Source organism: Lupinus angustifolius, chromosome LG10 (assembly GCF_001865875.1).
Source record: "Lupinus angustifolius cultivar Tanjil chromosome LG10, LupAngTanjil_v1.0, whole genome shotgun sequence".
Taxonomy (NCBI): domain Eukaryota; kingdom Viridiplantae; phylum Streptophyta; class Magnoliopsida; order Fabales; family Fabaceae; genus Lupinus; species Lupinus angustifolius.
Window position 1 is genome coordinate 3,029,799 of NC_032018.1, and position 13,104 is coordinate 3,042,902.

The 13,104-nt window shown below is 31.7% G+C and overlaps 1 protein-coding gene across 2 annotated transcripts; it reads right to left on the bottom strand.

Annotated features, from left to right (window-relative positions):
* LOC109357803 lies at positions 413-5,361 on the bottom strand. 2 transcript variants are annotated; one of them, XM_019601857.1, is made up of 6 exons: positions 5,139-5,361; positions 4,465-4,994; positions 4,002-4,352; positions 3,197-3,574; positions 1,471-1,694; positions 413-995 (listed from the first exon to the last, which is right to left on the bottom strand). In XM_019601857.1, exons 1-6 carry the CDS (start codon positions 5,282-5,284, stop codon positions 747-749), a joined length of 1,878 nt encoding a protein of 625 aa, XP_019457402.1. In that variant the 5' UTR covers positions 5,285-5,361; the 3' UTR covers positions 413-746. The 2 variants fall into 2 exon arrangements, with proteins under 2 accessions (XP_019457402.1, XP_019457401.1); XM_019601856.1 differs by having other exon boundaries at positions 414-995; positions 4,002-4,355; positions 5,139-5,360.

Sequence of the window (13,104 nt, forward strand, 5' to 3'; positions counted from 1 at the left end):
GTCCTATTATTTTAGTTTTTGGAAATACTTTTATAGAAAATGTTTAAATAAAATACATGTCAGATGTTTTATGATTGTAGAAAATAATTTATCTCATGATATATTTATTGTGTTGGAAGAATAATAGTTTTATACCATTTTTATGACGTGTGATTTGATTAGTATTTAATTCGGTGTTGACAAGAATAAGAACAGGGTAGAGTTAGACTTGGATGAAAATGGGCCCTGAACGATTCACATGATTTTATCAGATGAAAATGGGGTCCTTCTACTAATTTTTTTATTTATGAAATAGAACACTAAGCCTACACATAACTTCTTTCAGTGAATCATGTAGTGATCCACTTTTATGCAGATCAGAGTAACACTACTTTTATTCAACTGCATGTGTTGTAGTCTTGCTCATTCTTCTTTTGATTCTAGCTCAAGTCCCTTGTAGATAAACCTTAATTAAAAAGCTGAATAAAGGAAACTAATTAATAACATAACCTCCATCTCTATGTTCCTTTCTTTGTCTATGGTCATTCCTTTTGAATATTCATCACTAACATAACCATTAATCTTTACCCATCTTTCCATACGGATTTCAGGCTCTAAAATCCATGCCACCCCACATGTTTTACTTTCATTTGTAGGGCACCCTCACAATTTTCTTTAACCATATTTACATAAAAGTGGGTTATGAATATTCTTTTTGTGCATTCACTATCTACTCATCAAAGCAATTTACACAATGGTGTGGTGGGTCAAGAATGTGAAGGGAAGAAAAGTGGGGTGGAATCTCTTTGAAGTTTCCCATCCATAACTCTCACTTTGCTCATCTTTTCTTCACACCAATGCAACTGTTCTTCATTTAAGTCACTCATTCTTAAAACTCTGGACACTACTTTAAGGTCTATGAGTGCCATCAAGATCTCCATTTCTTCTCCAACCTTTAACTTTCTCTTCCTCAAGCATTTGCGAGAACGCCTAAGATCTTTCACCTTTACCTTTTTCTGCACATGAATTAAGTGGATATATGCATGGAAACACAAAATGTGTTAGGATTATAAATTATTGTGTTTAGTTCTATAAGTTGTAAAAAACATTTTTTTTACCGATTCTAGTACTACACACTCTTATATACTTAAACTTCATGTGAAACCCACTATTTAAATAATGAACTGGTATGATTTCATGGATGATATCTACCAATATAATAAGTAGTGTAGGAAAGTGTGTTGTATAATTAATTATAATAATTATCTATTACTTATGTTTGATTGTAGTAATAGTTAATAATTGATAATCAGTTACTTACATTTTGCATTTATCACAATGGCAAGAAAAAATAATGAAACCAGAAATCATAATGTTATGAATAATACTCTAACCACAATGATAATAGTTTAATCCCCGTTTCTCTAACAACATCGTAAAATATGAATTGATGTAGAAAGCATGCAAAATTAATTTAAAATTTTAACTTGCCTTTTTGTTAACTTTTTTCATAAGCTTGAGGAGTGTTGAATCAGTCAAGCCTCTTCGGTTTTTTCTAAAGTAGGATACAAAAACTTGACACAGTTTCTCTTTATCAGCCTTCAGAAAATTCATGAACGTTCTGATCCCATCCTCCATTATTATAAGAAACGAAGCTGATGATATTTTAGAGTGAAAAACATCCTCCTTCATATCATCATCATCATCATCTAATTCTTTAAAACAAAATAAGAAAAAAAATCAGTTATAATTAAACCAATGTACAAGTACTTCACACTATTATCATGAACTACAAACCAAAGGATGGTAATTCATTTATTTGTATCCTACCTTTTTTTCTTTGGTATTTAATACGAGTGTAATATTTATACCCTATCATCATATCATTTACCATTTATTTGAATTATTTTAAAAAAAAATAATGATAATTAAATATGAATGATAAATGATATAGTTGACAATGTATAAAACTTATATAACATGTATGCTTACATGTTTTTCATTTAATATATAATCCTACCTTTACAAGGTATAAATTACAACCTAGATAACAATCATTTTATTGAACACCATAGGAAAGACTTAAAAAATTTGTATAGGAATAATAACGGGACGGATGAGGGTCGGGTTTGCACATACTTAAACCTGAAATTTAGAACCCGAACTCAAACTTAACGGGTTTGAAAATAATAATATCATCTTCAAATCCATCCGGTTTAACTTAAACCCAACGAGAAACCCAAAATTATCATATGTATATACATAATTGTGTAATTTTAAATATATCATTCAGGTTTAGGGTGGGTTCGGGTATGGTATTACCTTTACTGAACCTAAAAATTATATTCGGGTAAAACTTGAACCCGGACCTAATCACAACAAGTTATCCATGTTAAATTCAGGTTGGATTCGAATGGGTATCCACATGTTCAGTTTTTATTACCATCCCTAAATTTATAGTTTGATAGTTTTTTTGGAGGGCTTTGATGGGGTGGGTCCTAGAAAAAGAGGAGTGAAAACGGGGAAAAGAGCAAAAATAGAGCTGATAAAATGAGTGGGCCCAAATATTTAGGTCCAAATAGGTCTCAATATAACTTGAAAAAGTCCGAGCCACAATGTACTGACTGATTATGTTAATAATAGGCCCAATATTAGAGTCAGAAAGTTAACGTTCAACCCGAATAAACCAAACTTTTTTTGGTCTAGCTTGAGGTCATAGCTCTAACCATTTCAGAGGGAACTAATAAGTACTTTTCACTGCACTGAGGATGTGAGCCACATTATCTTAAATTATGAATTAAATATATATTAATTATATATTTTTTAACCAATAAAAAACAAAAAATACATAAAATGATAATATTTTGGGACATATGATATGCTCCAATAAATGTAGTGGTCTATATATACAATAAAAGTACTATTCCTGCATCGGATGATTCTTTAGTAGGCACATCATATTAATTAACATACATAAAAGCTATATATAAAAACATTCTTTAGACATTGGTGCATTTTTAAATAAGTATTATAACGTTATACATGTTTAAGATCTAGGATTATTGTAGAGATTGGTGCATTACAGCATATCACAGTTCTGCTTGGCAGCAATACTATTTCAGATTATACAACAAATATGTTACTCGTGTATAATCTTAACCACATAATTAACTGTTGAAATGAACACTAATTCCAAATAAAAAGTAATAAATGATACCTCGATACTCTGGCACTAGGAGCAATTTTGGAGCCAAAAGCCTCATTCTAGCATAGATTTCAGGTCTCCTGCCATGCTCATAAGGCTCATTCTCTACATATCTTTGTAACAAAACTTGAAATTGTTGGAATTTCTGTGCAATGGTGGCTGGACAACAACCATCAGGGTCAGAATGTGAAGCACTTTTTGTCAGAAAGTTTTTATAGTTCCAATTTAGTGCTTCCCATGTTAAGCAAATTTGTGCAACATATGCAGACTCTAGTTCACAGTATGGGTTGTTACGAATATTTTCAGCTGGCGTTCTATTCATAGTTGAAATCTTGTACACAATACGCTCTGAAATTGACCTTGGAGATACTTTGATGGATCTTAAAGACTCTGAAAATTGAGTTTTAGTATATCATAAAATCAATCTCTCACAATAATTTTAAAAACATGCAATAATGGACAAATAATCATCAAAGAGAAATGCTATACATACAGCCATAATATTTTTGCCAGCACAATGATCAAGGTACTAAAGTGCATATCTAAATATAATGAAAAACTTATATGAAGATGCATCCAATACGTCATATTTAGAAACAAGTATATTTATGTTTTTCAGTGTTATTATACTTAACAGAGTGTATCAAATCTTACAGATTCTAATATGTCAATTGGTTTATATATTGGAGATGTTTCTTAACCATTAGAATCAGCAGCACATGATTGTGTCACAAAGAGAACAAATAGTCCTGTCAAAATCCTAACAAAAACGTTCTGATTGTGTAGCATTAAATACTCATAGGAGAAAGGGTGTTACCAGTTTCATGAAGTTTTTGTGCGCTAAGCCTATCCAGGAATGACATTTCTTTATCATATTTTTGAAAAACTGTATATGATTCCCACTTGGGGCAACTCCTTCTTGATGAAGAAGAAAAAGGGTCTTCAGTTCCAGAATCTCTACAATTAATGGAGCTCCTCCATTCAGAGGAGCTCTTGGATGTTGACCCAACAGTGCATGAGTCACCATATATTTCCTCATCATCTTTTTCTTCAACAATCAGCTTCTCAGTCTCCAAATGTGTAGGTTCAGAAACAAAGAATCTCTCATCCCTTATGAAGTTTGATTCTTGCACCTTCTTATTTTTAATAATTTCAAAGCTAATTTGATCTTCTGCAGAAAGTAGGTATAAGTAATAAGAGTTGAATTATAAAGTGTTGCATGTGAGTGAAATAATGTAACAAACTATAGACTATAGTCTTAGCTATGATGTGAAATATACCATCACAGTTTTTGTCATTGTCCACTAAGTCACTTTTGTATAGGTTCAGAGTGATAGGTGATGTGGGCCTGACAGAATTTTGAACAGAATCAGCATCTCTTGTAATTGGAAATTCTTCTTCTGCTGTTGCTTCTTCTTCTTCTTCTTCTTCTGCTGTTGCTTCTTCTTCTTCTTCTGCTGTTGCTTCTTCTTCTTCTTCTTCTTCTTCTTCTTCTTCTTCTTCTGCATCTTCAGTTTCAAAGTCTGAGACAAGTGGTGACTTATGAAAAGACAAAGTTTCTGATGTATAGGTTTCTTCTGAATCTTCATTAAAGCTACCCTTGAGGGTTATGAACTCTTCAGAAGAAGAACAAGTCCTTTGAGTTTGAGGCTCATTGTTGTGCACAAAGACAAGACTTTCTCCACCACAAATGATGTCTGCAACTAAATGATCTCTCTCAATAATACTACAATCCTCATAAGAAAACCTTTCTTGTATTTCCTCTTCTTCATCACCATACTCAGAAGACACATACTCATATTGCTCCTCTCTGCAACACATATACAAGAAAGAAACTAGCAAGTTAGATACCAAATGCAATAATATAATTTTAACTTGTTCTGACAAGTTTATCAAAAGTTTGTATGTGTGATTGTGGTGAGAGAAGATCAAAGAAAGAAGAGTAGAACAAGACCTTTGGATTAATGGGTAGCTTCCAATGAAGTTTAATAACTTGTAAAGCAAAATGGCTGAAGAGAATAGGAAGAGGAAGAGAAGCTGGAAAGAGCTGGAAGCATTGTAGAAGAGTCTAACAAGAGCTTCTTCTTCAGAACATGGCATTTTCTTTGGTTGCTACAAAGTAATCTCCTAAGTGACTCCACCACTAAGCAAAGCAACTCCTAAAAAAAGTGGCATTGGTTGCCTTAGTGACATCTACCTATATCATTTCACTGTTAACATTGTCCACTAATCATACAAGGTTTCTAATATCAACTGGATCGCTTGCAAGTTATTGTTTTTCATCATATTTTCAATAGCAAAAATGTGATTTCATGGTAAATAAAAGAATAAAAATGTCATTATATATATATATATATATATATATATATATTTTATTGTGTGGTACTTGCCTCTTCGTTAATGAAGAAGAACCTTATTCCTATAAGTAATTAAGTATTTTATAATGGTTTTTACCTTTTTATCCTCATCATGTCTTAATTATAAGTTTTTTTTGTACTATCAAATTCTACAAATGTTAGTTTTTCTAGAAATCTAGTATAAGACCTTATATCACTAAACTAACACATTATTTATTTGTTAATTATAAGCCTTTAGCACAAGGGGCAAGAATATCATGCAGTTCACTAAGTAAAAGAGTTTGGACAATATATTGTGGTTTCTCTTTTACAATATGATCTTTTGGCCTTATGTTGGGGGTTGAGACCATGCAAATGCAATATCAAATATGATGTTAATGTTTGAATAATAAATTGTAATAACAGTTACGGAAATTAAGTAATTGAGCTTTCAGGTGCTGGAGATATGTTGTGGACTTCTGTAATTTATTTTATTTTAAAAAATTGAGTCACATAGAAAGTGTAACATCTTTCTTTCATAATTAAATAACCTCATTGGTCTAAACTGAAATTTAATTCATTAACTTGTTGCAAGCTAAATTTGTTTACTGTCTTAGAAATTGGTCTGGACTCTGGAACATAGTTTCAATTTATATATGTGAAAAGAAAAAAAGAACTAAGGAATCATTTCTACTATACTTTTGATGAAAAGTACTTAAATCTTGTTTTTAGTGTGTATGTAACGCCGAAAATCCTAATCTGCAACAGGGTCCTTTTATTTTTCTTATATGAACTAGGAAATGATGCACAGAAACAAAAGCAAAAAAGAGAGACCAAAACCAAGACACACGCAGAGGTAGACATTATGAACTACACTTTATTAAAAGAATGATATATATATTTCTCAGGATAAAAAGGTGATTAATATATAATTTTTAATAAAAAGTAGGCAATGCATATATGCGTGTATAATGTATTAAAAATCTTGTGTCTACCAAATTAAAGTAGAAACAAAATAGGTATCCTATTTTTTCAATATTTAAAATTTCAAGTTATTAATTTGATTTCTGAAGTTTCGACCAATATGCTCTTCTATAATAATTCTGTCATAAAATGGAAGTGATAACCTATATAGTATATACTGACAATAATAAGTGATTTTTTGATATGAAAATGATATAAAAGCTATAACGTAATGATGATATGGTACTATTACCGTTTAGTGACACGTTTTAAGTTTGACTGAAATGAGATGAGAACCACATTAATTGACCACTTGAAACTTGAGGATTAATTTGAAGGAAAAGATAATCTTAAAATAAAGAACTAATTTATAATTGAAACTAAATTGATTATTTTACCTAAAAGGCATTAAAGGTTTTTTTTTCTGTCCCAGCACAGTTGGGAAGAGTTTTCCCTGTTTAGTGAAGCTGAAATTGTACGAGGACATGTTTATGAACAATGTTATAAAATTTGGCTTAAATTGGTTTGTCTAATCGGTTCAATTGTGAATTGTATATCTAATCAATTCGAGTCTCTTATCTATCCTATTTTATATTAAATCGGGTTGACTCGATCAATTTAAGCATAAAACTAGTAACTATTAAAAAAAACAACCAAATTGATGTTGTTTTTGAGTGAAAAACAGGTACTTATAACTTATTTGTGGTTATATTTATCATACGTTAGTTTACATTTTAACAAGATCTTTGTTGTTTAATTAAATTTTAAACTTATTGTATGTTTTTGATGTAGTTAAAATATAGTTTATATGTTGTTTGATGTTATCAACTTACTTGTGTCATTTTATAGTAGTAAAATATTCTATTTTTATTGTTTAATTATGCATGATAATGTTTTTAAATTGAGTATACGATAATTAAATATTGTACATAATATTATGAATTTTTCAATTTTTTTAATGCAAGTTGAGTTAACTGGTCCAATCGTTGACCTACTAATAGAACAATAATTATTGACCCAGTATCCTGATTGAGTCATTAATCGGCCCAAATTTAATAACACTAGTTCATGTACATAACCAATTAGGATAAAATCAATCAATAAAATAATAATTTCAAATTAAATATTATAGAAATATTTTATCAAATCTTGATTGGCTATACTTGTGCCGTGTAAACCCGTTTGATTTCTATACAAATTTTATTCTTTGACCAAACTTCTTATCAGCGTCACCACACTCTTTAGGAGGAATAAATTATTAACCACCACTCATTGATCATCAAAGTAAAAGAAGAGTTTTTTAGTTATCCATGAAATTTTTATTAATCAAGAGAAAAAAGAAATTATGAAATTAAATGATATTTCAATCTACACGGTCCATAAAAAAAAAGAAGAGTTGAAAGTTTGAAACTACGTGAAGAAAATATAGAGGAAAAGGAAATAATGCACATTAGAGACTATCAACTTGATCGAAGTAAAAGGGCTAGAGTAAATTAAATATAAAGTTTTGCATTAATTCAATCATTAGATTTATGTGCATGTATAAAATATCATTTCAGTGGATTTTCACATTCAATCATATATTACTATATTAGTTTCTCATCTTTTGAGTTTCCTTTTAATCCTACTTGAACTCAAGGTAGGGTCGTGTTAGGCCATAAGGCATTAGGACAGCTCCCTAAGGCCTGAATTAAGTAAGATTCCTAAGTAACAGTCCTAACATAGTATGGTTGAGATAGTGGCGGATCTTGATCTAAATTTAGGAGGGACAATAATATTTAGTTGCTATTTACAATTAAAACTAATTTAGTAATGAAAAATTTAAAAAACACACATAACTGAACTAAAGTAAAAAATTCAAATATTTCATTTTAATATAAATCGTATGTTGTATTCAAGAAATTCATTTGTTATCTTACTATGTAATTTTGTTTATAGGACTTCATTGTTGAAAAATATATTTATATAGTAGCTGAATCTCAATAGTCAAGATAAAACAAATAACTTAATAAAACACTATATGACTAACAATGATTTAGAAATTTTCAAACATGAATGACGACTAATGACTCCAAGAAAAAATGTTCAAATTGACATTTTAAACTAATCTTTTGTTGCTCATTAAAATTCATAAGATAAAATTTTTGGACAAAAAAATACATATACTATCAACATTAAATGACATATAAACATCCTTAGAATCTATATTATGAATACATACATAATCTTTTTATCAAGTGTAAATCATTATGCACTTGAATCAAGCATATTACTATAAGCAATATCATCATCTGTATGTTAAGAGCTTGATTCATCACGTATAATTTTTAGAATAACCATACAAGTTACACAATATTTATTTATCAAGCTACAAATTAGAGAAATATTTAAATTTCAAAGAGTTTTTGTATAAAGACATCATTTAGGTATAGGTAAAGAGAATATATTTCTTATTCCAAAAAGGGTGTCACTCTATGTATCATATTTTATAATTTAAAAATTTAATAATTAATTATTTTTCTAGTCAACCACAATAAGTGACACTTAAAGTAACATACTTTGTAGGACAACAAATATATTTCATAAGATAAGTAAGTAAAAAAAACATTTTAAAAAACTCAGGATGACAGCTGCCCCCACCTGCCCCTTAAATCATTCGCCCCTGGTTGAGATCCTCTCAAATATTAAAATATGAGATATAAATTAATTTCAAAATTATTATATATTTTTTATATAAAAATAATTTGAAATGTATACAACTAAAATTTTTAAAGCAGTATTTCACAATCTACACTGGAATTGGACCCTATTATGAAAGTGTGATGAGATCTTTAAGAGAATATTGCGCAATGTATTTTCATTGATTGATTTATGATGATTAGTCATAAGATTTATACAAAGATGTGAGGCCTTGCATAAAAAGTAACGGCTAGAATATACCTAACAATTTCTAACAACTTCTAACTAACTGTTAATTCACATGTTTAATATAATTATAACATGTGCTAAAAATATCTAAGAGTTCTGCTGCAAGTATTTGTAATGCTCTGTTGCAAGTAGTAATGCAAGTGTTTGTGATGCAAGACTTGTCCATAGGGAGTGAAATTGTGCTTATGTCTAAATGTGCAGTGTCTTAGCATCCTTGAATAGAAAACTGCATCAGTTTTAGTAGGGAATTGCGTTAGCTTTTAGTCTCCTTAGAGCAGCAACAAAATGAACCCTGTAAGCAACAAAATGAACCTTGCAAGCAATAAAATGAACCCTACAAGCATAGGGTATTAGGGAATGCTGCCCAATCCGAACTAGTAAAGCCTTTTAACTGTAAAATAGAAGTGCATGGATAGAACAAACCTTGGCCAAGACTACCTTTAATGTATCTTAGGACTCTTGTCATTGCCTTGTAGTGGTTCATGGTTGGATTGGGCCTGAATTGGCTCAATTGTTGGATGGAGAAACTCAAATCAAGATGAGTATTGGTCAAGTATAATAGTCTACCAACAAGCTGTCTATATAGAGCAGGGTCAGGATATGGGTTGCTGTCATGTTGGGAGAGACAAGTAGACTTTACCATAGGTGTATGGACTGGTTTAGAATGAAGGAATCATGTGTCTGAGAGTAAATCTAGTGCATACTTCCTTTGACACAAGGAAATACTAGCTGAGTTTTGAGTAACCTCAAGCCCAAGGAAGTATTTCAAAGTCCCAAGGTTTTTAATTTGAAAATGTTGATGCAGGTGTGCTTTTACAGCATTAATCTCACATATATCATTATCAACAAGAATCAAATCATCCAGATATATTAACAAGGCAGTGAATAAAGAGTCATGTGATTTAGTGAATAGAGAGTGATCAGGATGAGATTGTGTATAACATAAGGAAATCAAGGCATGGGATAATTTGGCAAACCATTGCCTACTTGCTTGTTTAAGGTCATAGAGAGATTTATTTAATTTGCAAACAAGGTTAGGAGTAGAGCATTGAATTCCTTGAGGCAATGTCATATAAACTTCCTCATCTAAATCACCATGTAAAAAGGCATTATTGATGTCTAATTAGTGTAAAATCCATCATTTGCATGCTGCTATAGCCAACAGTAGCCTTACCATAGTTAATTTAACTACAAGAGAAAATGTGTCATAAAAATCTAAGCCTTCTGTTTGATTGTAGCCCTTAGCCACAAGTGTGGCTTTGTACCTCTCAATGGTACCATCATAATTGAATTTGAGCTTATAGATCCATTTAGAGCCAATAACTTGTTTGTTGGGTGGTAGAGGCATAAAGGTCCATTTTTGATTATGTTATAAGGCTGCAAGTTCAGCCTTCATGATCTAATCTTCAAATTGGATGGCTTGCTTATATGTCTTTGGTTCAATGTTGGTGGAGATAGATAAAGCATAATGTAGGTTAGTGGTAGATAAGGACTGATAGGATAGAACCTTATGCAGGGGATGCTTAATGATAGGTTCAATGTTGTTGTTGTGTTTTGTGAGGAGGTTACAATGATAATCTTGCAAATAGGTTGGTGGTTGGGTAAGCCTATGTGATCTCGTTGTAGTTGGGATTATAGTGGAAGTAGACCTGGGTGAATGGTTATTAATGGTGGATGTTGGTATAGCAGGTGCAACCACAGTAGTAGTAGGATTTGGTGTAGGTGAGGTAAATTGGGTTGTGAAGGTTGGTTGATGAATGGGATGGTCGATGGTTAAGAAAGGATCTAAGTTAGGTTCATTGTTCAAGATCTGAGCATCATGATGCTTCATGTAAGGAAACACATGTTCGTAGAAGATTACATTCCTAGATATGAAAATATTTATGGTAAGTAGATCATAAATGATGAATCCTTTTGTTCCTGGTTTATAGCCAAGAAATATACATTTCTTGGCTCTTGGATCTAGCTTAGTTCTATTTGATGTTAAGGTAGAGGCAAAACATAAGCTACCAAAGACCTTTAAATGAGTGAGGTCTGGTTGTTTGTCATACAAGGCTTGGAAAGGTGATCTAAAGTTGAGAGTTTGGCTATGGAGTCTGTTTATGATATGGACAACATGTTTAGCTGCATACCCCCAAAAGTAGTGAGGTAAGTTGGATTGGAAAAGGAGGGATCTAGTGGTATTTAGTATGTGCCTATGCTTTCTCTCAACAATGACATTTTGTTGAGGTGTTTCAACACATGATGTTTGGTGAATGATTTCTAATTGAGAATAAAAATTGGTCATAGCAAATTCAAGACCATTATCAGTCCTAATAATCTTGATCTTGAAATTAAATTGGACAAAAACCATTTTAGTAAAGTCATCCACTATTGTAAGAAAGTACTTTTGCCCATGAATGGTAGGTACACCTATAGGTCCCCAAATATCCATTTGGATCATCTCAAAGGGGTGAGTGGTGTGTGTGAAGCTGTGAGGGAAGGGGAGTTTGGCTTGTTTAGCCATGTGACAATAATCACAGATTTTAGTAGAGTCAAATTTCATATAAGGAAAAGTTTTGCACATATTTTTAAGGACATTATGTGAAGGGTGTCCCAACCTAAAATGTCATAGATCAAAGTCAGAAACATCAGGTTTTTCTATGGATAGTGGTGTTATTAGGCAATTTCACATGTATGGATTTTATGGTTTTGTATTCTGTAAAATTATGCAAATTATTAGTCACATGGTCAACAACACCACTATCTAAAATCCAAGATTGTTTGTTGAGAGGATTACCCGAGATTGCAACATCCTCTTGATTAGTGCAGTCATGGCTCAATTGGTTAACCATGTGTTCAGGGTTGAAACTTAACTGTGCCTACGATGACTGATCTTCTTCAGTGGATTCCTTACATTCTTTGATGTTATATCCTCTGTCAATTGTTTGGTTTGACTGAATGTTTCTGATCATGCCATTCCCTTTGGATTTAAATTTGAAATTCGGGGGAAGCCATGCTTGAAGTAGCATATCTTTATGATGTGCCCTTCCTTTCCACAAAATGTGCAAATCTTGTTGTTGGAGAATGCATATCCTTTTCCAAAATTGCCTTAAAATCTTCTTGAAATCTTCTTGGTCCTATGTTGTTGTAGTTTGTGTTGTTCTTCCCACTTTTTTTGTTTAATTGTGATTTCCAAGGCTGGTTGGAATTGAGATTGTTAATAACAGTCTTTCCTTCACTATAGTTTGTACCTTATGGTGGCCTTTCTTGTTGAATGACCAACGAGAACACCTTATTTATTGATGGAGTGGCTCCATTAGAAGAATTTGTGCTTTGACAGTGTCATATTGATCATTAAGTCCTTTTAATAAGCATGTTACATATTCTAATTCTCTGTAGTTCATGACGATTTTCAAAAAACTGCAATTGTACTTGATGTTGCAGATACAAGTGGGCATAGGCCTTAGGGACTCAAGTTCATCCCAGAGGGTTTTAAGATCTGTAAAGTATTCAGATACACTCTTGTCCCCTTGCTTTATGGAATGTATTTCTTGAAGAAGGTCAGAGAATCTAAAGTGGTCTCCTTTTGAGAACCTTTCCCTAAGATCATGCCAAAGATCCTTCACACTGTCTATGTTGATTGTGCTTTGAGCTATCTGTTGTGTTAGTGATCTTGTGATCCATGACACAACAATGTTGTCGCATCTCTCC

Bases quoted from the DNA above. Each gene is read 5' to 3' on its own strand.
- LOC109357803 (XM_019601856.1), bottom strand. From the start codon at position 5,284: ATGCCATGTTCTGAAGAAGAAGCTCTTGTTAGACTCTTCTACAATGCT. The intron at 3,575-4,001 runs GTAACACCCTTT...CTCAATTTTCAG, and splicing joins ACAAAAACTTCATGAAACTG to AGTCTTTAAGATCCATCAAA. The intron at 996-1,470 runs GCAAGTTAAAAT...ATTCATGTGCAG, and splicing joins TGAAAAAAGTTAACAAAAAG to AAAAAGGTAAAGGTGAAAGA.